The sequence below is a fragment of the Eufriesea mexicana genome, unplaced genomic scaffold, assembly GCF_001483705.2.
Source record: "Eufriesea mexicana isolate 0111107269 unplaced genomic scaffold, ASM148370v2 scaffold47447484, whole genome shotgun sequence".
Taxonomy (NCBI): Eukaryota; Metazoa; Arthropoda; class Insecta; order Hymenoptera; family Apidae; genus Eufriesea; species Eufriesea mexicana.
Window position 1 is genome coordinate 144,047 of NW_016907864.1, and position 27,015 is coordinate 171,061.

Genomic DNA, 27,015 nt, shown 5'->3' on the forward strand with positions numbered 1-27,015 from the left:
ATAGAAAATATATATTCGCGTAATAATCGGAGCGTTGAAAAATCTGCACGGATTGCAACTTTTGAACCACCCTGTACGACGACGCCGAGAATTATTCGCACATATCTCCGGAGTAAAATACACGAAACTACCGGCAGAGTCGGAGTGTATCTCGTTAATTAACTTCTAGCCCTGTTTGCCGCGCAGTTGCTGATTTTCGATTCAAACATCATGGGAACCAGAGCCGTCGCCGTGGGGGCGGCACCAGGAGCAGCGGGGGTATCTGGCGAGGCAGGTTTAGCCGGTGTACCCAGACTTCTGGAGGACCTGGCTCGACTTTCCGAGGACAAAGACACGGCTGACATTGTCTTTCTGCTAGGAAGGGACGAGACACCGGTGTACGCTCACAGAATTATCCTCCAAGCGAGGTCAGTACTCGAATTTGCCTAGTCGTTTACGTCGTGGCGTTTCCGGAAACGGCGAATTAATCCCGCCGGTGCACGCCGTCGATATCCCACCGTCGTGATGGGAAAACGTTAGACCCGGATGGAAACCACAATGACACGATTTATACCATTTTCTTTTCCTCCCGGTATCCTTCCACGTCCCCGGGGACGCGACACGACTTCCCGTTTGCCACTCGTGTACGGAAATTTTATTAAGCACGATCCAATGCACGACGACCGTGCATCGCATGGGACCGAATTAATTGTTAATCGTAATTTTTGCTAAAACAGCTCGCGTCTCGTCGATCGATCGATCCGTGCCCGATCGGATTTCCTTGGAGACCGCGCAGCCGATCCGAAAAACACGCGCGCGGAATTACGTCGGGGACGAGCGCGTTTACCGGCACAAAGCGCCGCGGATACGCGGACTGCCTCGTTTTCAGAGTGCATCCACGGCGTAAAAAGGAAAAGTTAGACGCCCGGCCCCGAGACAATGGGGGTCTCGTCGTCTTGCAGAAAATAGAGAATTAACGACGATGCCGTGGCGCCGTTACGTCTTATCCTTTTCCCTGCTCTTTGCAATGGAAATGGCGAGACGTACGCGGCATAACGAACGCCCCCCGTTCACCTTCGAAAATATTTTCGCGCTCCCGGAGTCGAGACACCGTGACTCCTCGTTGGTCTTATCCCAGACGCGATGGAACTTATTCCAGCGGTAACTGCGTTACCAACTTTTCGCCGTGGAGCTGACGGCACGGTAGGGGGCGAGTTGGCTGAGGCGACGGGGAGAATGAAAAAAAATGGCCGAAAGAATAGCCCAAGTTAACTTTCCCGCGGAATTGCAAACGAACCCAACGGCAGGGAAATGATAACTTCGTTAAATTCCTCGAAGTCACCGGGAGGAACCTATACATAATTCACCTATTCCCGCTTTCACGTCTCGGGGACCCTTCTTCTGTTTCTGTTCCCGGAAGAAGGGGGAGAGAAGGGTATCCGGCCGGATGGGCACTCCAGTCGCGAAACAACGCCGGATCGGTGGAGATTCTATGAAAATTCTTGATCGAACGAACGATTCCGGGGAGAGAAAAATCGCCAAGTCATCAAAGTTTCTTCGAAACGGGGGTTGGAAAGGCGGGGGACGGCGAAGTTCGCAGCGGCGATGAATTTTAATTTAGGGACTCCGATTGTTACGGTGAAACGAATCGATCGAACGTTCTAATTAGTTGGATAATAAGAGGTACTCCCGCTCTCTTTCTCTCCTGCACGCGCTTTCTTTCCCCCCGTGGACGATTCATCTGTGACGAACGCGAGTCCCGGGGCCGCATTTTCATCCGACGGGATTCTAATTGCTGTAAGAAGGGCTCGGTTCGATATTAGTTGGAGGGGCCTTAGCTTAGCGAGGCAACGACATTCCAGTGGATAGGCTCGATGCTAATTGTAAAGTCAATTACGATATTCCTGTGAACCCTTTTGATATCAAGGCGTGGAAGGGAACGTCGGTCCTTTTGTCATCGGCCCTCTTTCCTCCCTTTACCACTCTCTCTCTCTCTCTCTCTCTCTCTCTCTCTCCCACATTCCGTCTCTCTCTTTCTCTTTCTCTGTCTTTCTCCTCGTTTCGCCGACACCGGTCTCGGAAAATTAAGTTACGCATGCTGGTGACAGGCGTCCGTAGGAGAAACGCATGGACAATACGCGACCGCACTCAAAACTCTACGCGGCGCTCTCCAGTCCGGTGAAAATCCTGACAAAGAGTCGTGATCCCCATCCCTGCTCCCTCCGCCCTCTCTTGTAGTCCTTGTCATTTCGAAATGCGACGCAGATGAGAACGATGCTTGACAACGGGAGAAAAGAAATTGAAAAATAAGCTCAAGCTTCGGTGCGGTTCGATGGTACTCTAACGTAATCCCATCGTTTCTATTCAACCCCGCGTGCAACTGACCGCCATTAACGCGTCGAGTACCGTGTTTCCTCTTACCTCGACTCTCCAGGTTCATCTGCCGAAAGAACGCTAATTTAGACGCGAAAAATACCCCCAAGATTGGAAATATCTAACCAGCGGAGTGGTGTTAATCGCGCAAAATGGACGCGCAATCTAGGAGACCTAAATTTTAGCTGGATCTCGGTGCCGGTAATTTGATCGCGCGAGCCTGGAATATCGAACAATGGCCATCAGCGGGAAGATGGATTCGCAATTGAAAAAGGAGCGTTCGTTATCGGCACGCTTTCGCCAGTAATTATGCATTCGACGACAATGCTATACATTGGGATCCGAGTCTCGGCACGATCCGATAATGGACCGGGGCGGTGAGACGGCCGGGTCTCACCGGTACGGGAAACGAGGAGGTGTGGCGCGAATTTGACTCTCGTGCACCGGAAACGGAGGCGGTTTTTGCGCGGAGATCGACGGAGCCGCTATATAATCGCACGCTTGGTCGTTAGTAGCGGAGCCCGCGGCGACATTCAACCCTTGCCGCCGTGAAACCAAGCAGCCACGACCCTCGTTTCCCGCCACCACTAGGCCCCTTACCCCCTAACATCCTCTTTCCACGTCGAGCTCGTGAACCTACGTTACCACCCCCGTGACACCTCGTCGTCACACCAGACGCGAGCGCGGTGCCCTATTCTTTTCTCGCCGTCACTCGCTGATATTTCGTTTTCTTTGATTCCGCTGCGGCGTTCGCCTGTGATTAGGGAAAAGCTTCTCTCCGGGAACGACTTCGTTCTCGTTTTTCACCCCTTTCCCGTCTTCCCTTCTTCTTCTTCTTCTTCTTCTTCCACCGTGCTTTCTCCTTCGCCTCGTTCCGTGTACCATCCATCACCAACGACCAACCACCGGCTTTATTTTTCCTCCTAATACTTTTTCATTCCTCTCGCGATAGCGCGAGTTTTTGTCCGCCGATATTGCCGCGCCTCTAGTCGGAATTGCTGGCCACGTTCTTGGATAGGGTAAAAATTCACCACGCGTTCGAGATATGTACGTAGCAAGCTTCGTGGCGAATCTCCGAGAAGAGTGGAAATTCGAAATCGGAAATGGGACCGAGGGTAAATTGCGGCTAAGAACCGAGGCCGTTAAACGCGCGTGCAAATGGCGGCAAGGAGATCCTCGATACTCGAATATTTCCCTCTAATTTGCGGAAATAAATACGCGGGCTATCGCTTTGATATGCGCGAGCCCGCATCGCTTCCGAACTACCAGCGAAAGCATAAAGGTTGAGTTTTTTCGGTCCGTTAAAAGTCGACCCGTGGCAAGGGCTATATCTACGCCTCTGGCTTGCTGCACGCGGCTGGTGTTTTTAATTTTTTTGAGCACTAGTTTTCCTCTGTCGACTCTGGGCAACCATGTTTCGTGGCTCGGCCCCCTGCGATTTTCCAACTTTCGCGCTCTCCTGTCGACGAAGCCGAGCGTTTGTTAACGCGTCGGTTATAATATCAAAGCAGCGGCGTGCATGCCTTTTCCATTTGCACCGGCTCTTTGACGGATTTTCTTTTGATTCGATACGGAGGCCGGTGGTGCACGCTTTGCTCGCACAGCTCGTGCCGCGCGACCTCTTCGTTTCTGGCACGCGAAATCTTTTTACGCGCCACAGCTTACCGGTATTAGAAGCCGCGGTCGTTTCACCGCTGTCTTCGCCGGGCCCAAAGTGCTCGTTCAAGGGTTTGTCTGCCTTTCCAGCCTCGAGCTTTCTCCACCGTTTGTATCTTCAATTTTCCATCGTCCCTTTGTTTAATTACCATGCGAAATTGGAATAGTTTCGAGCGCGACGAGAAATTCCCTGCCCCGCTCTTCGTTACCGTAGTCACGTGGGATACAAATGGCGCTGGCGTCGGAGTAAGTAAGAGTCGTGTAATCGTTATCGAGCTCAACAACTCGAAGATTTATACGCGGAAGGATGTAGAAAATACATGGAGGATCTGAGAGAAAGGAGACACTGTTCGTTTCTAGACTCGTCGATATTAAAAGCCTCTCCTTTTGTCTATCTTGTCGTATTGTGCGCATTGTGGCAGAGGGTGTACGCTAGAAAAGCCGAGATCGAATGTTCTCCCAATGGGTCACAGGGAATCTCCGCTTTCAGCTCGAAGTGCTAGAAAAGATTTGTTCTCCCGAGTTTCAACCGTACGAAGAGCTCCTCGCCGTAGGGAAAAAGAGGGTGAGAAGTGACTTTTTGAAGGTTGCCATTAATTTCTAGAGGAACGAAAACTAAAGCCGGGCTGCATACGTTGCGAATACTCTTGTGGCAGCGGAGCTTCCTGACGAAGTCAATTAAGCCCTTTTGTAACAAGAAACACTGCCAGAAGTAGTAGCGAAGGTGACGAAAGGCGAAGTGGTGGGTGTTCGTTAGAAGGGTCACGCACCCACTGTACATTTACGCCTGCACGATTCAAAGCAGTGCTCTTCTTTCATTGTCTTCTCTTCCCCCTAACCCGTGTACCCATGGTAATTATCCCTGGAAATCGATACCGTCACGCCGCTTCGATTTCTCAGGTGCAAGAACTTCACAGCCGCCAAGAGGATCGGGACATCCGGCAATCCTACGCCAATGCGTATGCCCCACGCTCATCCGGAGACTTTTCGACAATTCATTCATTATATTTACACAGGCAAGGTAAATAGCATCGAGAACAGATTCTGCTTTTATAACCACGATTGGCACGTGCAACAGACCGCCATCGAAGTTTCGCGTTGACCTAAAGCCACGGCTGAGTTTCATCCTATAACTGTTCCATAGATCATGCTACAGGATAGCGGTATCTTCGAGATGCTGGGATTCGCTCAGGAACTCGGGGTAGAGGAACTTTGGAGAAGTTGCGAGGAACATGTCTCTGCCACTCTCAGCCCGGGAAACGCGTGTGCCCTTTTAACCGCGGCCCTGGATGCCCAAGAGAGAGTTCCCGGTAAGTTATTCATAACGCACTGTTAAAAGTTTCGAGACCTAGTAATTTTCATTTTCAACCTCGCTGAGTAATACTTGGTAGAACACGAAGCGGTAATTGAAATCTAAATTAACGCCTCATTTTGTAGATAAATTATTGTGAAAATGAAAAATACGAAATTTGCAACTGGAATGTAAAAGGATTTTTCGGTAATTGAGTTTTCAGTAATATTTTGCTTTATTTTACGTCATGGTTCGCGTACGATAATTTAGTTAAAAATTATTTATTGTTTTGTATTTTACGTACGAAGGTAAGGAAATATATCAAATTGATTAAATTTATTTCTCATGGTTCATTGTACGACTAGTTATCGACCGTGCTTCTCGTGTAATTGGTATGTTCACCACAGTGGCAGCACTACATAGGGAATTTTATGGAATCAGTAACACCAACACTCAACGTTTTATCCCCATCCAAATCTCACTAGATGCATTAATATTGTATAATATTTTTTAAACGTTTTAAATTTCTGCTTCTCGCGTTTCTGATTGTACATTATAGTAATCTACGTGCATTATAATTTGCCCGAAAGTGAAACGACTTGGGTTATAGTTAAAATGGCGATAGGGGAAAGTCACAGGTCACTGTTGGTCATAATCACGACGCCACATTTTCCGGCGTCCGGTTATAGCTAAGCGCACGTTTATCAAACGTTGCTTATTATTTTTTGAAAATAGTCACAAAAATGTCGTACAAAGGACCTCAAAAAGTTCAAAAGGTGATGGTTCAACCCATCAACCTTATATTTCGGTACCTGCAAAACCGTTCGCGTGTGCAAGTATGGTTATTCGAAAATATCAACCTACGAATCGAGGGTCACATTGTTGGGTTTGACGAATACATGAATTTAGTATTAGACGATGCGGAGGAATATCATTTGAAGACGAAGAATAGAAAACCACTCGGACGAATTATGTTGAAAGGAGACAATATAACTTTAATACAAAATACAAATCCAGGAGCGAATTAAGGTATCTCTCTATAACCTCAGAGGACATTTTAGGACAAACAAAGAAACGCATTGTTTTATGTTTTGTGCTTCTACGTGTGTGTATAAACTACATGCTAAAAGAAGTGACTTAAACAACGTTTAACCAAGATGGAGTTAACATCTTCCAAGTTATACACGGTGATATACGTACTTCACTACAACTAGGACTTGTAATGAGAAATTGAAAAGTACAAGTTGTGAATGAAAATATTATTATATTGTCAAAATAGCAGTATTGGTTTCGATTGGAAAACACATTTCTTATCGTCATTTTATAACAGAACAATTTTCTGTTGGAACTTTGAATATTTTCCAAACTTAACTGAATAAAAATCTATGTAACGTATTGTATCATTTATATACGCGATGTTCAATTGTTTTGTACTATGGATCATCTAATGAGAATTCTAGGTGTAAATATTATGTGATTGAACAATTACTGTAATAAGTATGAACTAGATAAACAATATAATAAATATTTTTGAACCGATATTTTATGTTTCATTTATATTTGTACTCTAGTGGAAACCCTGCATTCGATAATTACGTAATTAGATGAAACTAATAGAAGTACTTAGATAAAAATACGATTTAAAAATAAGAGTTAAGTATTATTATTTAGATTATATTTTAATATTACTATAAATTTAGAACTGTCGTTAATAAAAGACTTTTTTGTTGTCACAGGTGGCAAAGGAGCTTGTTCGTCCTTCATTGAAAGATGTTTCGCTTTCATTGGAGAAAATGCTGTAGATACGGTTAAAACAACTGCGTTTTGTAATCTTCCAAAGGATGCACTGGTGAAGCTTATATCTTCTGACTATCTAGGATTAGAGGAAGAAGATGTTTGGAGAGCAGTACTGAACTGGGCTAAATATCAGGTTCTTTTTCTTTGAAAATTCTATTCCGTTTCCGAGTACTTTGAATCCGTTGAAAATTCCAAGAAGACTTAACGCTCTGATCATGCGTATGTCGTGCAAGGTCTTAGACCTTATGTCGCATACGATTATTACCGGGTCCTTGGGTCCTTAGGTTCTTGGATCGGAATTTAGAATTACGAGTTAAGGAACGCTTAACCGTACGGACCACGCTCCTAGGCAGGGGTGACGCAGCCTACTCAACACTGGACAGAGGAGGAACGTGTGAGGGTTTGCCAACATTTATCAGGAGTGATAAATCATGTTCGCCTGCTGCTAATCGACAGCCAGGTCTTTGCGGAGGAAGTAGAACCAACAGGAGCAGTGCCTATAGAGCTTTCCTTGGAGAGGTACGAATTTTTCAATCCCGATCGATCAAGTGGCTCAAAACCCATAAGGTATGGTTTGCCAGGAAATTTTGTTATTCTTGAAGGCTTTCGATTTTTACGTTTTGTTTTAGGTATAGGTATGCAGCGCTACCAAACAAGTACGCAGAAATTTGTGCAGATAAGCGGCTACAGCCAAGAGTGAGTCCTTTTCTCTTTCCTGGGTCACAAATTCTTTCACGAGATAAGATGGGTTTTCAACGTCTTCTCAATCAATGGTATGGGTCACCAAAGCAAAGTTGGCGTTTAGTATATCGGTATGTTGGAGAGGATCGATAATATATAACGAAAGCTTACTGTATTCAACGATTAATCTGTTAACTATGTGTTTCAGAGCCTCTAGTCATGGTTACTCTGCAAGTTCATTCCATCGACATTGTGATGGAATGTGCCCAACATATGTAATTGCATTGGCAAGTAATTTATATGCATATACATGTGTATATATATATATATATATATATATATGTGGAGAAATAATTTCATATTTATAAGTAAGAATTTTTATAACATTTTAGGGAACACGGGGAGAAATTTGCGGAGGCTTTAGTGATGCACCATGGGGTAAAACGAATGCTAAGGGGCACTATATTTTCTCAGAAAAAGCTTTCCTATTTACTCTAACAAATAATCAAGATGTACCTCCAACGAAATACGATATTGTAAAGAGGCCTTTTGCAATTTGCTATCATCCAGAGTAAGTTCCATTGTTTCATTAACTATTGCGGAATTTTATTGAACGTGATAAAATAAATAAATTATTCATTTTTGCAGCATCGGACCAATATTTGGAGCAGGCGCTGATTTATTAATTTCCAGTAATTGCAATGCCAATATGGAAAGCTACAGTAATCTCCCTCACAGTTACGATGGCGAGCATGCCTCTAACACTGTACTTATGGGAGATTACCATTTTTCTGTAGTGGATTACGAAGTGTTTACCCCGAGCCATCTAGTTCCCAAATCTACTCATTAACGATATATAAGTATTCTTCATTCTACGCGCTTGTACATATATGATTGCATATTTCTTTAAGAATAGTCATTTTCATGTAACTCCGCGAGTATAATATAAGATGGAAATGTACCGTTGAAATGAAATTATAAAAATAGAAGTTGTTCAGTTTATAAATGAAGTAAATTTGGATTATACACAGGGTATGATTTTATAAAAAATGTAATTTTTTTTATGCTACTTCAAAATAAAAAGTAAATCAGAGCTTTCGACGCTATTTATAATAGTCGCCTTTTCTAATGTTAATGAGTAGTCAATGAGAAGTCGACCGATATTGGCTTGCAATTAAAGACTTTGGCTCTCGATAGAATTAAAGTATGCCAAACGATACTGCGTGGTCTGCATAATGAGTATTTGATATGCTACGGTGCACAAGTCGATTCTCAAGGAACTCGTTAAACCACGCGTTAAATTGCTATGTGAACAAATGACTTCGAAATCTAATCTGTATTACAGTGGCGAGTTCGAAAGTAAACGTGAAATGTGAAAATCTACAGAAAAATGCGAACTACCGAGTATGGATTAGACTATCAAAGGCGCCGATGACACGGATGTATGTTCGATAAGTAAAATCGTATTGATTCTACTCGGTTAAAATAAAAATTTCGATGTACTGCAATGCTATGTGACAATTCGAGACACGTATTCCAATTAATTACGCAGAACGTGAGATCCCATTCGTGACGTGAAGCGTTATTTAGTACTTTCTCCTTAATTAATTAAATAAAATATTTCCTTTTACCTTCCATTTTTCTTACTACGCCGTCCCGCCTGTCCACTGCTTCCAACTTTTATCCAAGAATTGCGCCTTCGAAACGATTCACACAAAAATATAGTAATCACACAATTGTTCGACACATTTTGCGACGCAGTGAAATACGAACGCGGTATGCAACACGAAAATCGTATTTGAAACTAATAGGTACGACGTAATAGTTTCAACGTTCCGAAACATGAACCGGACGCCACTAGTCTACGTCGTAGAATAATTATTTTTCGATATCGCTGAATGTTACTGGAGAAATTCGAACGGTATACATGATAATTAGAAGGAAAATTATTTCACTTATGTATTTGAACAGAAAGTTTATTTCAATTATGAGACGAAGCATTTTCTACGCACATATGACTAACGTTGTCAGTGTCCACTTCGAGTGTTCCATTTTTCATATTTCTGTTCCGTATTCCTCCTTTCCCGATATGTTTAGAAAAGCGGTATGGCGCGAAACGTCGTTGTTGTAACTTTTGTTGATTATTTGCCACCTATTCATGAATACACGTCGGTTTGCAGGTAAGTTGCGTAATAACATAGAATATTGACTTTAGTTTACCTAGTTCACGTAATATTTGCGGTTCGAGCTGAGATATTGCGAAAATTCTGGTTGCTTCGCGAGTTTGCAATTTTCCCTTGCACGAACTATACGGGTGCCCGTTCGTTCGATATGCGTAACGGACAAAATCGTAAAAATTTGTTCCACCGAACGAAACTATTCGAACACGAATTTTTAATATCCTTCGTAGAGACGTCTTCAGTTGCATATGCATACCCATTTTCGAACGAACAAAATTTATGACACGGCTATATTGAATATTCATGATAATACGTTGCAAGATAGCGCGGCCATATTTTTCTTCGTTTAAACATATTACGTATTATTGCTCAAAAATTTTTTAATTTCGTACGAGTTGGATTTTTGCTTATTCAACCAGTCACATGTTTTTTCTTCGAAAGGCTAATATCTCGAGCTAGAATATACCGAAAAATTAATAAAATATAAGAATTATTTTAATTATATTTTCGTAAATTTTTTATCGAAAGTAAATTTTTTTTTAGGTTCATCGAGCAGCCCACGGCGTCGTAGTTCACAGTGATGTAAGTAGATTGGAAATAATATTCGTAGAATTTCAAATTAATCGTATATTTTTAACAATTTTTTAACTTTTTTGTTAACGTTATCATTTGCAATTCTTTGTACCAAAATTCTGTACAATAGCTCGTTCTAGTTTTACGCTTTAACTAGTTTAACGTGGCAGTGAGTGGTGTCTGTAACTCTAACAAATTGCTAATTCTACTATTTAATGGTTATTGCGTTACAAGTTTTCGCAAAATCGCTGTAAGGGGTGTTCATTGATCAACAACGCTAAGTAAGTGTTCTTCCATCGATATCGCTAAAAAGAAGTATTTTCTGATTAAAAATTCTCCAGTTCACCAAACTAGATATCAGCACTAGCGGAACTGCGATACTATGTTTTTTAAAAGTAATTTATATTTACAGATATGAGGGCCCAGGGATGCATAGATTTGTACTTTACTTGTGAAATAGCATGGCTTTGCAACTCGTATGTTAGTCTGAAATAATGTTTCAGTAATGCGCACGTCGAGAATTGCGTTAGGTATATCATAATGTATTTCATTTATAATTCATTTTCCCAATGGAGAATGATTTACATAATCGTTTAAACTCGCAAAATACACTGCTCAAATTAATTAGGGAATCGCTTATTAAAATATGGTAACCGATATATCTTGCAATTTGCAACACGTGCATAGCACTTTTTATCCACAAACATTTCATCACATTTTCTAATTATTTCGAGCATTGTCATTCATTCGTCGTTATTATCTACTAGCTATATACAAGTAAGTACTTACTGGCCCGGGTCCCGTTCGCGCAACCTTGCCTAACTATTATTTACACTTTTGTCCCCGCCTTATTTGCTAACTGAGATACTTCGGTAGAAAGGGAATTATAACGTGCCCATGTACGAACATAGGCACCAATTAAATAGCATACGCCTACAATTGCACGTGTACGAAATCGATATCGCGATACGATCAACAATATCAACCACTGAAACGAAATACTGGCCATTTATTGACTACTTTCATAACCATCGATAACAAGTATCTAACGAAGCATAAGAATAGAAAATCGTTAACAATATCTCTTCGTTGCACCATTCGACTCGACGACACGCGAAACGCGTTCGAACGTCGCGATTTAACAGAAACACGGAGAAACGCGTTCGTTTCCGCTTCATATTTACATTGCTTTATGTACACGCCGGCCAACGTGACTCGGGTACTCCGAGCTACTCAGGCCATCACCGATTTCGTTCCAATCCCCGGCGAACTTCGAATACACGGTATCCTTCGTTGTTTCGAAATTGTCATGGTCAGGCCTGCGAAAATGTCTCGCGTGCAACGCTGATCCCTCGGGGGACCGACCCGACGCGGGGACCTTGGGGAACTGAAAAGCAGCACCATTGGAAGTGGCACAGGCGCGGATCGCGCGCGTCCTAATGTCTTACTAAAAGCAAATCTGTGTTCGAGCAGCCTAGGCTCGGCCACGGAGGCTGGAAAAGTATCGTCCGCGCGGTTCCAGCGAGAGCAGGATCCCCCTCGGCCATGGTGTAAGGCTGAGGAATTTCACCGAAATTCCCTCGCAGACCGCGTCCGCTGGACTCGTCATGGATTCCCGTCGCGATTACGATTCGAAGGAGATTCTTGAGCCGCGGAAGAGTATAAATAGGTGCGGGACAAAAGCAGAGAGGAGGCGGCAGAGCGGCAGCGACGGAGGCGTTTACATTGGCAGGCGTCGAACGCTTGTAAGATAAAGCGGTTGGCAACGTTCTACACGTGTACGCCGGTTTGTAACGCACGTTCCGAACACGTGCACCCCGCAGTTTGACGTGTTTATCAACCGATGCACCACGGTTGCACCGGCGTTGCTCTCCTGCTTCTGCGAACGCGTCAGCGCCTCTTCCCTTGCCTCTCCTTTTCTCTCGCGCCGCCGTTCCGTCTCTCCCTCTGCCTCTCTTTCCGTCTTACGCGATTACCGCACGAGCGCGCGCTCGTTAATTAAAGCGGAGGACTCTCGTTAAAGTCGATTGGCTTTTGCGCAACCAGCCATCGATCGGCGACTCGCGATCCTCGCCGTGATTACCCGGAATTGAGACGTTAATCCTTCATTCTTCCAGCCGCCGCGGATATTTATGCAGCATTGCAGCCGCGCACCCGCGCGAACCGCGTTTACCTATTCGTCGCGAATGATTTGTCTCCGAGCGAGCAGGATCGCTCCCGATCCGGTAATTCCTGCTCCACCGGGAACGCAATCGAAGATAATCTACGGTTCTGCGAATCTCGCTCGACTATCGAGCACCCCGTTCAGTCCCCCCTCTTCACCGACGAGAGGGAACTTAATCGATTACGATATCACGCGACCGTCGATATCTACTTTCCGAGCCAATTATCCCGTTTGTCTCTACGCGAACAAACGTCTCGATCGATCGAGCCGCGAGCGAACGTACGTGAATTTCTTCGTCTAACCTATACAACGCTAGCCGATCTTCCGTCTAGGATCTCGTCGTGAGATCTATGGGCGCCGACTTCCTCTTCAGCGGAGGGCTGTCTCGATCGCTCACGCTCTCCATGTCGATCTCGTCTTCTTCCGTTTCGTCGCTCACCGAGGTAGCCACCGACTTCATGGACAGGTCCATGGGGTTGTCCTGGGGCGGCGGACAGTCCGGTTCCGGTCCTGGACTGCACAGGGGCGAACCACTTTCCGAATGGTCCTTCACCGACACCGTTGGGGAACCTTCCGGACGCGTTCGTTGACTCTTCAATACCGCGTCCAGGTAGAATCGTTTGGTATACGTTTCACCCTCTCCGTTCGGTGACGAGCTCTGCCTCGAGGTCTGCACGTTGTTGTTATGAGCGTATCTGTCGTTGTTATTGTTGTTGTTGTTGTTGTTATTCCCACAAGAGTCCTTGGTATCGACGCTGATGGTGGTGGTGGTGGTGGTAGTAGTGGTGGTGGTGGATGTCATCGCGCCGGTTACGTCCTCGATCACTGGCGAGTGTCTGAGTAGGTTCGAGGAGTGGTTCGGTACCAGGGGGTGGGCAGCTCCGTGAGACGTAGCGTACAAATGGTAGGGAGAGAACATGGTGAGACTCGGGGGTGGCAGGAAGGCTGGTGGGATCAGGGACATTCCACCGAGGTGAAAACCCAGAGGGAGACTCATCATTTCCTTGCTGAGCGCCGACAGGTCAGCCACGGAGGGTTGCAGATGCGAGTGCAACGGTCTGAAACCGGGGTGTCCCGAGAAGGCTGCTCTTCTCTCGGATATCTCCACGGAGCTGTCGCTGTTGTGCGACTCTGGGGAACTGATACTGGGCGAGGTGGAGTTCTTGTAGTCGTCCAAGCCGAGCATCAGGACATCGTCCTTTCGTTGACCCGCGTGGATCCCGATAGGCGGGCTCATAGGCTTCCGTTGTTGAGAGAGCGGCTGGTTGGGCAGATTCTGTTGGTAGTGCTGTTGCTGTTGCTGCTGCTGCTGCTGCTGTTCCTGCAGCAGACAGTGGATCTTGAACCAGTTAGACCTGCGGCCGTATCGCGAGCCGGATTTCGACATGCCCACTAGCAGACATTTTCTTAGGCGGCAGGCCTTGCAGGCTGTTCGGTTCTTCTTGTTGATCACGCACTCACCGCCGTTCTTGCACTCGGAAATGCTGCTGAGATTGTTGTAGGATCTTCCGAAGAAGGACTGAAACACGGGAAGGGTATATTTCGTTACTGCTAATGCGATAATAAAGCGGTATGATAATTTTATTCGCGTTAATTACGTCGACAAAAGGAATCAAGCTTCAGCTGAGGATTACAAAGGGAGACAAAATCTAGAATGCTCTTTAAATGCAAATTCAGAGGTCAAAGATTCGTTGGGAGATCCGCCGCGGCTGCAATGGCATTGTGTCGCTCATAATGAGTACGGCAATGTTGTTAGACGGTAATAGCGTGCTCTCGTTGTCTCATTCATGTCGTACAGCGGGGAGCCAGCCGGTGTAGGCGCGTGCGGCCTACTGGGCCCGTGCTAATTGCCCAAATGGTGCAATTCCACCATTCCGACACAGTTGGCTTTCGTCTCTGCGAGTCGCGGAACGGTCCCCTCTCGTTCGCGCATATCCTCGCGCTTTTTTCCCCGATCTACACGCGTTCCACTTCGATTCGATTACGCGCGCCGAAAAATGCCTCTCATTCCACCGGAATCCATTACGCGCTCAGCTATTTCGATCGGCAAACGGCATGGCGAAGGATAGCGAAAAACCATGGCGAAGCTGTTGCGAAACGCGCGCAATTTAAAGCCCCGTTCCTTACAACAGACATCGAGTCAACCTCGAACGTATGCACTTAGTGCCGAGCCGCGTATTGCTCCCCGAAACACCTACGGTTTCCTGTCTAGCCCGATAGGAAATTTCGCCCTTCGCGGTTAATGATCAGTCTTTAAAGAGACACCGCCCCCCCTGTGTGTACACCACGTTCACTTTCGCTTTTTCTCCTCGTACGCACGCTATATTATTAATCGTTTCTGGTTCGTTTGTTCTGAAAACGAGCTCTTCCTGCGGCCCAGTGGTCCCGATGCGCGCATTGCCGAGACCCACGACCCGCCACCGTGTTCCACTTGTCCCTGCCAAGTTATAGCACAGCGTTCTCTTCGTCGTTCGACTCCTCCGCGTATTTCACCGATGTCGTGTTTGTCACGAGCTGAGAATTTTTCCTCCGATAGTATCCAAGACAATTTAGATACCCAGTCTTTGTCAACCGATAGTCTAGCTAACCTCCTCGACCCCCGATTCTTCCTCGACTTTGATTATCGTCGTCCTCCGCGCGAGATAAGATTTGTTCGTCCATACCCAAGGATTATCCCCGACGAGGGGACCACAGCGAGGAGAATATGCGCGTCGCTTCAGAAGCGATGACACAATCGAGAAAATGCTACCGTTATTACCTTCCCTTCCCCTCCGCGTGGCGCGCGCGCGTCGTGTTATGCAAACGCGGGGCACCGGCTCGAAACTTCAAAGTGCCGACTCGCGCCTTTTCATCGTCCAAACCTTGCACAGTGTTACGGTTTCCTTTCGAAAACCGTCCGATAAATAGACCGGCTAATTACGCCACGGCTGAACTTTCGTGGCCTAAGAAACGTATCCCTGACTCACGGCGCGGAAACAAGGCGAGGAGCAAGAAGCGAGGGAAGAAGAGAAGAAGAGGAACGACGGAGGTTGAAATTCGTTCTCAATGGACGACGATAACGAACCATTGTACCGTTTTCACCGTTTTTTACGCCGCCCGATAAACCGCGAATCGCTGGCTGTATCGGCTGCTGATGGTTGTACGGAGGCAGGGACCGTGGCGAGCCGCGCACTTCGAGTTTTCACCGTGAACGAACCCGATCGTGGGACAGATCTACACGCCGGCAGACATTGTGGCCGCGCGAGCACGTGCACGCGCGTTTCGTCAATTCGCTCGGATCACGGAGCGGCTTCGAGGCGGTGCTTCCGGCGCTTCGCACTTGTCTGCCACAATTGTTTCCGCCCTAGTTCACCATTACGTCACCTCGACATTGTTTCGTTTCGTTATTTTCGTTTTCAGGCCCATCGTAGCATGTCAGCTCTCCCCCTCTATCCGTGCCTACTATTCTCCTGGCATCGTTTGCTTTTACGCTCCACTCGCGGTGTAGTACAAATTCGACCGTGCCACGCATTCGTTTTCCCTCCAGACGTTGCACGTGTTCCTACTCGAGTACCGATCACCTTCTGTTTTACGTATCTTGTCAATTTTATTACCCATTAAACGTCTTAATAGTACTACAGGTGGAGGTGCAATTAGAAAGATGGCGATTTTATATCGAAAATAGGTCGTAATTACAGGATAATATTTTGCACGATTTTTTAATATTGAAATATTATGCATTATTTGTATTTTTGTATGTACCGATCACCACCTCGTGTTTTACGTATATTGTCAATTTTATTCCCCATTAAACGTCTTAATATTCCTTCACGAGGTGTCCTATAGGTAGAGGTGCAAATAGGAAGACGGCCATTCTATGTAGAAAATGGATCATAATCGCAGAATAATATTTTGCACGATTTTTTGATATTGCAATATTATGCATTTATATTTTTGATACGAGTATGAGTCGCCTTATAGCAGGGGTTAATATTCCATTATTAAATTTTTCGTACATAAATATTCTCTTACACGTGTTCTTACTAGAGTGCCGATCACTACCTCGTGTTTTATGTATATTGTCAATTTTATTCCCCATTAAACGTCTTAATATTCCCCCATGAGGTGTGCTACAGGTAGAGGTGCAAACAGAAAGATGGCGATTCTATATCGAAAATGGGTCATAATCGCAGAATAATATTTTGAAGGATCTCTTAATATTGAAATATTATAGGTAATTTTTAATTTTGATGCCGATTTATAATTCAAGAGGTTAATATTCCGTTATTAAATTTTTCGTGCGTAAACGTTCTCTCCCATTACGTATTCTCGACTATCTATTATGGTAAATACGAGTATAATTAAAGATATGAGTAAACGCGAAGATCCATTAAGTTAGGACATAATCGAGTTCACAATTACCCCTGAAATATTCAAAGACTTTTTCTCGAAAACCAAGTACAATACGAACAAATTTAATTCCACGTAGTGTCAGCGCCTCTCTAAATTTGCCATTTGTATCAGGAATCTTCTCCTCGATCATTGCGCGTGTCATTTTGATTCAGATCGACCCTTTGACTAGAAATTCGGTTCGCGAAACATGGCCGTAGTTACTTTCGGGGGGGCCGGGTTGACACGCATGCCTAGTCAAACGTTTAACCTCGGCCACGAAGCGGCTCGTGAAAGCGATCAACGTTTCTCAGCTTTGCGAAACTGCGGAAAAGATCGCCGCGAACGGCACGAAAGGGAAAAAAGCGGGGGGAAAAAAAGGAGCTGGCTGGAAAACTCGCGGGTTCTTTGAGTCCAGCTCCACATTCCGTTGTTTTTCCATCGCGATCTCTCCCGCGATAAACCGTCGAAAGAGCCCGAAGGAACCATCAACAGCGAAACTTATTGCGATCGAATCGCCATTGCTTTCGAATTACTATTCGAATTATTACTCGATCGCTATCTCGACCATGGAAGTTTCCCATGGAGCCCCGTTCGTATCGTCGAAATGATCCATGAAGACTCACCTTGCAGCCCTCGCAGGTGAACGCGCCAAAGTGGAAGCCTGCCGCGGGTTCGCCGCACACCTTGCACTGTTGGTTCATCTGCAACAGAGAGATAATGGCTTCCTTGAATTCGTTTCGTCGAATAGGAGAGCTCGCGGCCGATTTCCAGGCCGATACGAAGGCGTTCCACGGAGGGCTCGTAACTGCTCGGCCGATTGCGGGCTTCCGTTACGGTGAATGACGAAACCAAGGGAAAACAAAATCGATGTCGCCGGTCGCGTAACGCGCTCGCGTATATTTCAAAGCGTTCCACGAAATCACGATGCGAGCCTTATCGCGCGCCCACGAGCGATCGCGCGATTGGGAAAGAGAAGAGGCTCGTTGCGCAATCGGCCGGTTTGCGCTGCGCGGTACGCGCGAATCGCTGGATCGTGGCAAAGCGGTGCGTGTTACGTTCAACGAGCGGAAAACCCTCCTGCACTTGCTCCTTCTCTCTTTCCATCGTCCAGCTCCTTTCGCCTTCTTTGGCCGCTCGTCCAGAAAACAGATTGCGGCCCCGCGGTCTCGTTTTCACACCTCGCCGACTCTATTCTCTCTACTTTGTCCCGTTCGTAGATCGCTAGACATTTGCATAATACCTTCGACGACTGTTCCAATATCCGAATCGCTTGTCTCTATTCGCGATTGAATATTTCGTCCTTACTTTTCCTCTTCCTCTTTATTTTTCTTTTCTTTTTCGTCCGTGGTTCCTATTTTGGAATGGCCGTCCCTGCATTCCGAATTATTACGATGCCGTTCATAGATCGCGAGATATTTCTATAATACCCTGCACGACTGTTCCAATATTCGAATCGTTTGCCTCTATTCGCGATTGAATATTTCATCGTTAATTTTCCTCTTTCTCTTTATTTTCTTTCTTTTTTTTTTGGATATGGTTCCTATTTTGCGACGACCGTCCCTGTATTCCGAATTACTACGATACCGTTCGTAGATCGTGAGATATTTGTATAATACCTTGCACGACTGTTGCAATATTTGAATCGTTTGTCCCTATTCGCGATTGAATATTTCATTGTTAATTTTCCTCTTTCTCTTTATTTTCTTTCTTTTTTTTTTGGATATGGTTCCTATTTTGCGACGACCGTCCCTGTATTCCGAATTACTACGATGTCGGTCGTAAATCGTGAGATATTTGTATAATAGCCTCCACGACTGTTGCAATATTTGAATCGTTTGTCCCTATTCGCGATTGAATATTTCATTGTTAATTTTCCTCTTTCTCTTTATTTTCTTTCTTTTTTCTTGTCTGTGATTCCTATTTTGCGACGACCGTCCCTGTATTCCGAATTACTACGATACCGTTCGTAGATCGTGAGATATTTGTATAATACCTTGCACGACTGTTCCAATATCCGAATCGTTTGCCTCTATTCGCGATTGAATATTTCATCGTTAATTTTTCTCTTTTTCTTTATTTTCGTTCTTACATTTTTGGCTATGGTTCCTATTTTGCGACGCCGTCCCTGTATTCCGAATTACAACGAAGCCGTTCATAGTTCGCGAGGCATTTGCATGATACCTTGGACGACTGTTCCAATATCCGAATCGTTTTCGTTTATTCACGATCGAGTGCTTCGTTGTCACTTTTTCTCTTCCTCTTTATTTTCTTTCTTTTTTTTCTTTTGGCTATGGTTCCTATTTTGCAACGCGCGTGCCTGCATTCCGAATCACAGCGAAGCCAAAGTGTGGAAGGAATATGGGACAATAGCCAGTGACCCACATACGTAGCCCGAGGGTACCTCGCGCCGTGTCACCTGCGGCGACTTTCATACATGACAGACTGTCGCTAAATGGGAAAGTAAATCTCAGCTAATGGAAGAGACATCGATTGTTTGATCAACGGAGTCTCTCTTTCCTGACCTACACCCCACAGTCGTTGACACTTCTCATTCGCGGACGCTCGACGCCTCGACGTGCCTACGCATACCTTTAATTCCGCGTTCGATTCTTTTCTGTTTAGCTACGAGCCGCGCGTACCTCGCCGGGATCCTCGACTTTCGTAAACGCGTTCCCCGGGATTTATACGCGTCTCGTTGGATAAATTAGCCGGCTCGCGGACACGTTCGGTAAGAGGATCGGTTTCGGCGAAGCGCGATCGGTTTCTATTTCGAAAACGAGAGACGACGACGACGAGGGAGTGGACGAAAGAGAGAACGATCTTTTCACGGGTTCGTGCTAACAGTATTGCTACAGAGCATTTTCGAATCGAACGGAAAAACTGGCCTACCCACGTGAGGCAATCGTCGCGGTTTGCTTGCTGGACCTCGACGGTTGCCCTCGCGAAATCGATCGGGCACAATGGCGACAGATGCAGGGAGGACGAAGAGAGAGAGAGAGAGAGAGAGATAGATAGAGGAGGTGAAAAATAGATAAAGGAGTAACAGATGGTCGGTTAATTGAATTTAAATGACGACGCGTTCTCGTTAAACGTAGCCTCTAGGCTCGGTTGATATTTGAAGAGGGGAGGTATCTGTCGCTATTGGGCTCGGCCAGAGTCGAATCGTTCTGTACTATTAATTACCGATCGTCTGCACGGTCCTCGAGTGCCTCTAACGCTCGACGATGCGCCCGAGCTATCGCAACCTGCACTGATTGCAGGTGTGCATCCGGTAAGCCATTCAGGGGGTGCCTGCATACTCGAGCGTTTCGCGTGGATGCGAGTTGCAACGTTTAAGCCATATTGTTGGTGCTCGCGTGTCGCAACGGACGCGGCTTACCGATACTCGGGGCTTGCGGGCTTAATAGAATATACGCGACGAATGAGAAAAGAATGATAGATGATTTAGCGTTCCCCTAACAAATGACTTTTAATTATTGCCTATCCGCGTGTACAATAAAACTGTTGATTAATTAAGCCGGCCTCGCATTTGCGTCGATAGATCCTGTTTAGAAGTTACTTAACGAAATGGCCGTGCCTCGGTCGCTAATGGCCTAATACGACGCGATGCCCGAGCGTTAATTATTTCGAGTAAACGCGGAGATTGATAACGGAAAGCGTCCTCTATTATTCGCGGGAAAAAGTGAATTACGAGGTAGAGAAAGTTCACAGCGGTCGTTACCGGGTGTCACGCGTACGACGCGGCCTATCCAGTGGAATTTCGAGGATCGGCCGCGCGCCAGCCGCTCTCGGCGCGGCGTAACGATCGCCGTCCTCAAGATCATCGCGGATCGCCACGGGGCAACGAGATCTCGATCGAAGCCGTGAGAATCGCGACGAGAGTGCCGCGGCTCGTAACTTTCAGTCGCGATCCCCGAGCCGGCTGCCGCCAATGGCAAACAGCCGATCATCGTTCGATTCCACGGAAAAAGACAGCGGAAGGAACGAGAAGGTGCAACCGCCGGCCTGGCACGCTCGAGCGTTCAAAGGGATCGAGATCCGAGTCCCTGCCACCACGGCGATTGTCCTCCTTTCTAGAGCTGACCTTCTCGATAAAAAAACACCTAGCGCGCTGCTCTTCCGCTTTGTGCCACTCTGGCACACACGCGCGAGGCTCGCTCGAGGATTTCGCTAAAAGCGACCAGTCACCGTCCACGCCGTTTCGAGCATTAATTACACCACGACACACCGTGGCGCGTCCGGACGCGTGGCTAGGTTTCTTCGGAATCGGTGGATTTTTTCTTCATTTACATGCGCGTGAAAGTCGTCGCACGGCCGTTTTAGCGGAACTATTTTAAATGACCGACGCCTCGTTACTTTCGTCGCGGCACGTCGTCTAGCACGGCCGTAGAATTTTCCTTTTTCCCACGGCGCATGCCTGCGGAAATGAGTTTAGTTCCGTTTTCCAGACCACGACTATGGATCACGCTTTACGACCCCGGTCATCCTCGCGCGCCCCCGTGCTCACCAATTTTTCCCACCCTCTTCCTCCGCGCTTCCGCTTTACGCTTGCCGATTTTTAAGCTACATTTTAAGCTACACCATAAAAGAAAAAAAAAAAAAGAAAAAAAAAGGAAGAAAGGGAGAAAGAAAGACGAAAAAGGTGCTCGTTCGTAGGGCAAGTTTGGGATTTCGGGAACCGTTATTCCGCTTTTTATTGGTGAAAAATGGCTCGGTCTGTTCATTTTCTCTGAGCACTAAACTATGCCAAAGTCAGGGTGGGCCACGGACAGGTCAGTTTTTTACTGCTCGTTGCTCTAAGCTGTAATTATCGGGGACAATTCGTAATAAAAAGTAGCGGTCGTTTTCGTGACACTTGGCGCGTTAGACAGTGGAGGAAATCTGCTTGGAAAATCGATTACCAGTTTCGAGTCCCATCCGTTCGCCGTCTTTCGACTTCATCTTCGCCGAGCGGCGCGCGATCCAGTTTGCAGAGAGTGACTTCCGGTCTTTCGAAACGAAACGCCGTTCCGCAACGCGTGCTCCGGCGATCGGCCTTCGCGCGATGCAACGTGGACCCCGCCGTTTGTTTCCGATGCTATTATTCTATCGCACTTCGATAGCCAGTTCGCTCAGATTCCTATCAAACTATCGCGCAATGCACCGTACGTACTCTATTGTATCGCCGTCAAATATGCTCGGCCAGGAACGCGACGCAATGCACGTAACTCAGTCCTCGATCTCGTTGCGCGTATATCGCCGTCGAATCTATCGCCTGGCCATAACGTAACCTCGTTTTGGAATATTTCCAAACGACACGTGTCAAAAGCCGAGTTTTATCCTTCACCGTGCAACAATGGGAATATCCTGGCTCGCTGCGCGTCGTCGAAATGGTTGTCGATACGATCTCCTTTGCAGCAGCGTGTCTAATGAATCGAATAATTAGCCTAATCACGATGCCCGTAGGCTTTCGGAGAAACATAGTCGAGCTCTGATCGTCGGTGAATCGTGGAGGATTTCCCGTGGAACGGTTTTCGCTCGGTGTCGCGACCAAAGACAAAGAAATCGGCCGACAGCACGCGCTCGAATTACGAAACGCACCGCGTCCTTCGGCTTCGTCTGCTCGGCTCGTAGGCGTACCAACCGATTCGTTTCTAAACCCGACGAATGCTCCGCGAAACAGCGAGGATGATACGAAGCGAGCGAAGATCGGACAGCAGGACCGAGCGTTGTTATTAGCGTGCAGCGACAGCGCGATACCATTCGAACGAAACGCGATGAGGAAACGCGTAATTGCCAGTTGTCAGATTCGGGAATCGCTGCTCCGAGCTCGAACCGATCGCCTTTCGCGATCAACCTGATCACACATACCTTGAACGTGGGGACGATTAACGCTGCGCGAGACTCGTCGACGACAGGCCCGCGGGACGATCCTTTCCTCAGGCACCGTGCAGCATCCGACACTTTGTCATCACCACGGGTCGCGAATCCTTTCGACGAATCGAAAACAAATTCGCCTCACTGCCGCGAAGTCACTCGAAGCGTCGGGTATCTCCTTCAGTTCACTGTCAAACTCACTCGGTCCTCTCGTAGAAAACACCAAACGCTGATCGTTGTCACTGTACCGATCTCTCCTCGATCTTTCTCGCATCGATTCCCGGGACCAACGACAGACTCCGCGAAACGTCACCTGGACGAACAAGTTCCCAGGATCTTGGATGGAAAATACAAACAATCGTCCGAGTACGATGACATGCGAGTGTCCGTCCTTTGGATGTGATCGTTAAAAAAGGACACGCCACGATGTAGCCGTGGACCGGGCCGGATAACGGAAGAGGTGGCAACAGCAGGAGGAGAAGAAGAAGAACAAGAAGAAGATTCTTGACGCGGCGATGACCGTTAGGTGAATGACTTTGGAAGGCGAGGGTGTCCACGTCGATTCTTGAATCAGCCCCCACCTCCAATTATTTTCTGCGGTCCCACTTCGTTCGCTCGATCGGTCGGCCGCTCGTTCGTTCGTTCGCTGGCTAGGCTCGTGCGCTCTCGTAAGTATACTTCGAATGGGCCTTATGGGCACACTGTGCGTCGGATCAGCAGAGAAGCGTGCAGGGTCCATCCGCGGCACAGGTGGGCCGCGGGTCCTCTCGTACCTTTGGTGGGGGGTCCTGCTGGACGACCGGAGGGATCCTCTCGGCCCACGGGGAGGGGGCACAAGGGAGGGGCTTCACTGCTCTACCCTCTCTTCGCCTCTCTTTCTCCTCCTTTGCTCGGACCTCCTACCCTCTCGGAGAGCCGCTGGACCCACGACGTATACACGGCTTTGCACACCGAGGCTGACGGTATCGATAACGATCCTGCGCTCTCCCCGACACCTTTTCTTCCCTTAGCGTCCACCTTGCGTCTCGTTGGTGGGGCGCTAGTGCGCCAGTGGAACACCACTCCCTTCGAATCAACTTTGTTTCCAGCGGTTCCGCTAAATTTCTCTCTCCCCGTGTTCAATGTAGACCCCATTGGATCGCGGTGAAGGGTACTAATAACGCGAGTTACGCTGGGAATTTTAATGCTCAGGATTATTTTTACACTCGCGGTTAGGCTTCGAGAGAGAGAGAGAGAGAGAGAGAGATGTCGATAATCGGTTATGTAAGATCGTTCAAGATCGAATATATCCTTTTTGTTCGCTCGCGAGTCACTTTTATTTATTTACCGAGATTGCCGGCGAGAAAGAGAGAAGCACGAGATATGGCGGAAACGCTGTCGTAAACTCCATCTTCGAAAGCAGGATTTCGAAGGTGGAAAAGAAACGAACTTAATTGCGGGTTAACCTTGCATCTTTATATTGCCCCTGGTAAAGTTTCTTTCTCCTTTTCTATCTCTTCCTTCTTTTTTTTTCCACGCTCGAGATACCAGGTAGCGATTCGCGATTGCTCATAGCGCGGATCGTAGCTAAATTTAGTTTAAAAGCGATACCCCGTACGCGAGCAACGCGATTCTCGTTGCACGCGTCCTTGGAGATCCAACCACGGCGGCTCGTAGATCATAGAGATCGTAATGATCGATAACACCTTTTGGGTTCGCGTGTTAGCGATGTATGGCGATCCATGGACGCCCGTATCGCGCATTCCGCGTCGCTCTTTCGTTCCCTCCATTTTAATTCCACGAATTAACGGCCGCTTGCGTAACCGAGACATTGAAAAACGGCGTTTCGAAAATGCCCGTTTTCACCGGAACAATCGTAGGTCAGTGTCGCCTGGGGAGTAATTAGGCACTCGCGTAAGGATCCAAGGGCAAGGATCGTTATCGTTATCGGGGACGATGATTAGAACGACCTCGTGGGCATTTTCCAAGCGATAACGCCGCGTATCGTTTTCTATTTTCCTCCCCGGGATATTAAAATCGCATGGAAACGCCGGCGAGATTAACGCTCGCAGCGAGCGTTCGAACGCTTTGCAAAACACTCGTAAGACCACTATTTATGGCGGATGAAAGTTTAATCAAGAGTGCCTGCGGGAGGTACGCGCGAGTTGCTCCCCTTTTTGTGAACGCTGCCACGGCAATTGTAGGTGGTACCGTGCTTCACCTTTATTTCCAGGAAAATTCGGGGGATTTCTAGGAAAGCGAGCTGCTTTACCGTGAATAGAGATGTTCCAAGGACTCCGGCGGACGGCCATCGCGTCGCAGTCGTAGGTCAATGCGGAACAATAGCCGAACGTTATTGTGTCTCGCGAGGGAAAGGACAAGAAGGTTGTAAAGCGATGATGGCGGACATGGAATCTCTTAATCGGTCCCTAGGCCTTTTACGATCGAGCTTAGCTCTAATTAAACACACTCCACACTGCCTCGCATTGGCACCGTAAAAACGCACCGTTATAAAAACTGTGCCAAAAATTCCGACGAATTTTCGTTGCCGCGCTCGCCTTTTTACGACGGACCGTTCGCTAATCTTTATGAGCGCAAAGTGTCGCCCGTCGGTCGACAGACGTGACCCGTAGTCGTTAAAAAATGCCCTACGATCCGATGCAACAATAAACTAAAAAGCGACCGGAACAGCGTCTTTTTCCCTTTTTCTTTCCATTTTTTCCTCCACGGTCGTCCTTTGTCAGCCACGGTCAACCACCATCGGAAATTTCCGCCATTTCTTCAACCGCGAAACCCTTCCGTCACGTACTCCGTTCACGTTGTCGTTTCACGATGGAGAAAAATAGAAAAATGAATGTAAACGGTTTAGGATTTTCTTCTTCGGCGCGGAGAACGTTTACTTCCGGTAGAATCGTGGATCCTCGCAAGCCGAGAATTAAACGCACGCGGTTCGCGGCATCTAGCGGGTCTAGTAAAAACGCGTAGAGTTTCTACCTCGTCAACTTTGACGCGACCGTAATTACGTTGCAGCGATGAAAAGCAATCACGCACTTTCTGACCTTTTCGCAACAAAGTTGCGAGAGATCGAAGCGGAGGATTATCTTCTTGCTGGCAGGGCAATTGCGGGGACGAAGGCAACACGCAATGCTAATCACGAATGCAGCGTTTGTACCACAGGTGGCGCCACGTGCATCAACTCGGGGAATCTCGCGTCCTCCCGGCCCCCATTCAAACGAGCTAATTAACGCTTTTTCTTTCATCCACTGGACAATCCGTGTCCCTCTTCCCAGGGTAGCGCGGAATTCTCCACGGTGTGGCAAAAAATCGAGACGTCTAGATCGATACGTCCGCAGCCGATCAATTAGGCAAACGAGCCGCTGGAACGCGCGTGTCGTTTCTTTTCCCTCCGCGTCGTGCCGCCGTCATTTTTTCCCGCCATTGCATTCCCTCGCCATTGACTAATCGACGATCCGAGATAGACGCGTATCCTCGCGAGATTCGACGTTTGTCCGTCTCGATATCGATCGCTCGTTCCGCGCGTGTGTCACGGGTCCCGTTCGCGCGTGCCATGAATTAGCCTAATCGATCGATCGCGATACGCGAGTTATTACGTATGCTAATCTTGCACTTTTCTCCGCGGTTAAGAAAAAAACTGACAAGTCGGCTCGTTGGTCTAGGGGTATGATTTTCGCTTCGGGTGCGAAAGGTCCCGGGTTCAAATCCCGGACGAGCCCGTGGAATTTCTTTACTTTTACTTTTTACCAACGCGCGCGTACAACACTTTCACGCCGCGCGATTTCAAACTCCGTCGAGCGTGCGTGACGCGTACGCTGCGGTTAGGCTACCAAAACGTCGCGCATTTACGCGCGCGCTCTCGCTGCGCGTGTACGTTTTCTTTTTCCCGTTCAGGGTTCTCTAGGTGGTCGAATCTTTTCTTTTCGCCATTCTTTTACCGTGTACTCGCAGCTGTGCCAAATTCGTTTCGACGCGTATTTTTGTACTCGCGTTTTGGTGCAAGCGTAGGTATGGTTTGCTTTTATAGACGGATTTCACGGATCGGAGGAAGGTGCACGACACGGGCGTCGATCTTATTACCGAGGTGGTTATCTTTCGTA

General features: G+C 47.1%; 3 protein-coding genes and 1 non-coding gene across 4 annotated transcripts; 3 read left to right on the top strand and 1 right to left on the bottom strand.

The window, feature by feature from the left end:
- The first annotated feature begins 210 nt into the window (after nt 1–210).
- On the top strand, nt 211–6,508 carry LOC108549123 (Small ribonucleoprotein particle protein SmE). Its single transcript, XM_017902406.1, has 5 exons — nt 211–407; nt 4,909–5,029; nt 5,153–5,318; nt 5,859–5,902; nt 5,989–6,508. The coding sequence occupies exons 1-5, from the start codon at nt 211–213 to the stop codon at nt 6,325–6,327; spliced, it is 867 nt and encodes a 288-aa protein (XP_017757895.1). The 3' UTR covers nt 6,328–6,508.
- Nucleotides 6,509–6,734: 226 nt separating this feature from the next.
- LOC108549206 (uncharacterized) lies at nt 6,735–8,627 on the top strand. Its single transcript, XM_017902525.1, has 7 exons — nt 6,735–6,759; nt 7,036–7,229; nt 7,446–7,663; nt 7,726–7,908; nt 7,986–8,091; nt 8,170–8,348; nt 8,426–8,627. The coding sequence occupies exons 1-7, from the start codon at nt 6,735–6,737 to the stop codon at nt 8,625–8,627; spliced, it is 1,107 nt and encodes a 368-aa protein (XP_017758014.1).
- Nucleotides 8,628–13,022: 4,395 nt separating this feature from the next.
- LOC108551532 (knirps-related protein) lies at nt 13,023–23,010 on the bottom strand. Its single transcript, XM_017905773.1, has 3 exons — nt 22,916–23,010; nt 17,689–17,766; nt 13,023–14,213 (listed from the first exon to the last, which is right to left on the bottom strand). Exons 2-3 carry the CDS (start codon nt 17,764–17,766, stop codon nt 13,023–13,025), a joined length of 1,269 nt encoding a protein of 422 aa, XP_017761262.1. The 5' UTR covers nt 22,916–23,010.
- Nucleotides 23,011–26,562: 3,552 nt separating this feature from the next.
- TRNAP-CGG (transfer RNA proline (anticodon CGG)) lies at nt 26,563–26,634 on the top strand. Its single transcript has one exon. It is a non-coding gene; the product is annotated as a tRNA-Pro (tRNA).
- Nucleotides 26,635–27,015: the final 381 nt, after the last annotated feature.